Source organism: Nicotiana attenuata, chromosome 6 (assembly GCF_001879085.1).
Source record: "Nicotiana attenuata strain UT chromosome 6, NIATTr2, whole genome shotgun sequence".
NCBI lineage: Eukaryota > Viridiplantae > Streptophyta > Magnoliopsida > Solanales > Solanaceae > Nicotiana > Nicotiana attenuata.
Genome location: NC_031994.1, coordinates 8984302 through 8986302, shown reverse-complemented (window position 1 = coordinate 8986302; position 2001 = coordinate 8984302). Strand labels below are relative to the sequence as shown.

General features: G+C 42.4%; 1 protein-coding gene across 1 annotated transcript in view; it reads left to right on the top strand.

Moving 5' to 3' along the window:
• Positions 439 to 2001, top strand: part of LOC109227623 — a 3807-nt gene continuing 2244 nt past the window's right edge. The window contains exons 1-2 of the mRNA XM_019392821.1: positions 439 to 466; positions 683 to 741. Coding sequence (XP_019248366.1) covers positions 439 to 466; positions 683 to 741 — 87 coding nt within the window. The remainder of the gene's footprint in view (positions 467 to 682; positions 742 to 2001) is intronic.

The window sequence follows — 2001 nt, the reverse complement described above, 5'->3', positions numbered from 1 at the left end:
ATACAAAATTCCTCTTTTCCCTTCTTCAAACCAAACACCTTCTTCTTCAAATCACTAAACCCCATCATGACTGAAAATCAGGAAGCCCAAAGTGCTCCAATCATCGTCCCCACTGTGTCTTCACCCGTTGAAGCACCAGTGTTAGAGCCAACTCTTCCCACTCCGACCAGTCCAAACCCTAAATCAGAGTCACAACCACCCACTTCTCCGACCCAGTCGAGTACTGGTTCTCATCGGATTCACAAAGCTTTAATTCCCAAACAGTTTGTGGCGGTGACCTCTCCTTCTGCCTCGCCTGAAGAGATGGTCGAGTAGGATACTGGAGAGAGAGAAGAAAATCCAAAATTTTTGAGTCTGCCTGTGCAAGAAAGCTCTTATCTTGAGGGGGAACAAGTTGAGGGGGAACAAGATGTTGGTCATATCCCTGCTGAATCGACAATGACGGTCCCTGGCCTTGATTCTACAGGTAATACTCTTCCTACTTTTGAGTTTACCATGGGGATACAAGAACAAGAAGACATAGAAAACATGTTGTCTTTATGTTAGAAACCGAGCGTCCACCAGACTGCATAGAAGCCGGGTTCTCTATGAGTTTCCACTGAAAATACTGAGGAACCAAACTGTATAGCGATCTGGTCCTATATCGGTTTGGTACAGTGCTAACTGCGGAACCAGTATGTAGGTGAGACACAGGATAAGTTCTCACTGTATAGAGAACCAGATTCTCTAGCAGTTCCTACTGTAAGCAACAGACTGTGCAACCAATCAGTACAGGGAATCAGGTTCTCTAATTGTTATCACAGTAGCTCTGCAGCAAGTAAAGAACACAGAGGATTTTTACATGGAAAAATCCCAACTCAAGGGGACAAAAACCACGACCTACACTTGTAGGCTTTCAACTTCACTAACTTGTAAAAACCTATTACAAGCCACTTTGCACTTACCCTATTACAAAGACTTCAACTAACTTGGTACTCTTACCACAAGCCACTTTGTGACTCCCTAGTTACAAAGGATTTTACTAACTTGTGATGCTCTCACCACAAGCCACTTTGTCACTCTACAGTTACAAAGGCTTCTGATACCCTAACTTGTAATAACCCTATTACAAGCCATTTTGTAATAACTCTATTACAAAGGCTTTACAACTCGACTAACCCTAGCCAAGACACAAACTTGGAGGGTTTGTGATTTTGGGTTTCTTAAAACAGCTTCTAAGAAAGCAAGATAGGAGTTACAATTGAAGAACAAATAACAAAGACTCAACAACCTAAGGACTTACAATCTTGGATCCGGTCCTTGAGGTTGAAGCAGCTTCGTTCTTGAGAGAGATTGTTGTAAGCACTTGAGAAAGGATTTTCGTTTTCTGTATTTGCAAGTGTTGAACCAGAATCTTGTGCCTTTCATGAGGTTTATACTATACAAGACATTACCTTAGTGATGTCAATTCACAATGGTGATGTCCAATTTCAATGGAAAGTGACTGTTGCACTGTCTGCTGCACTGTTGCAGGCAGTCACTTTCTGCAGTTGCTTTCCAGCTGTGCAGTTGACTTATACTTCTGTCAGGGGAACACCAAGGTATCAAGTCCCTAATCTGGTTCCTATGAATCTAAAGTACACTGCCCATATTATCTTGAGTCGATTAACTTGAATGATTGTACCAGGCATGCTTCAGGTCCTTTATCCGGTTCTCTCATGAAGTAAGTTGTTTTATCTTCCTTAATGGTATTTATACGTGTGTGACATCACTTACAATGATATAAGCAAGGTAGGTAAAAAGCCTTCCATAGAAAGTTGACTGCTGCACTGTTCCTGTGCAGTAGCGTGTGCAGGCAGTAACTTTCATGCTGGAGAGTTGACTTCATACAGTCTCCTCGGAACTGGTAGGGACGTGTTTCCTCAGCTGTTCCTTCCTCTATAAAGAGTTGAGTTATATCCCACGCTGGATCCCAACCTGGAACTTTGTGATCTCATGGTCTTGTAGATGTGTAACAGGTTC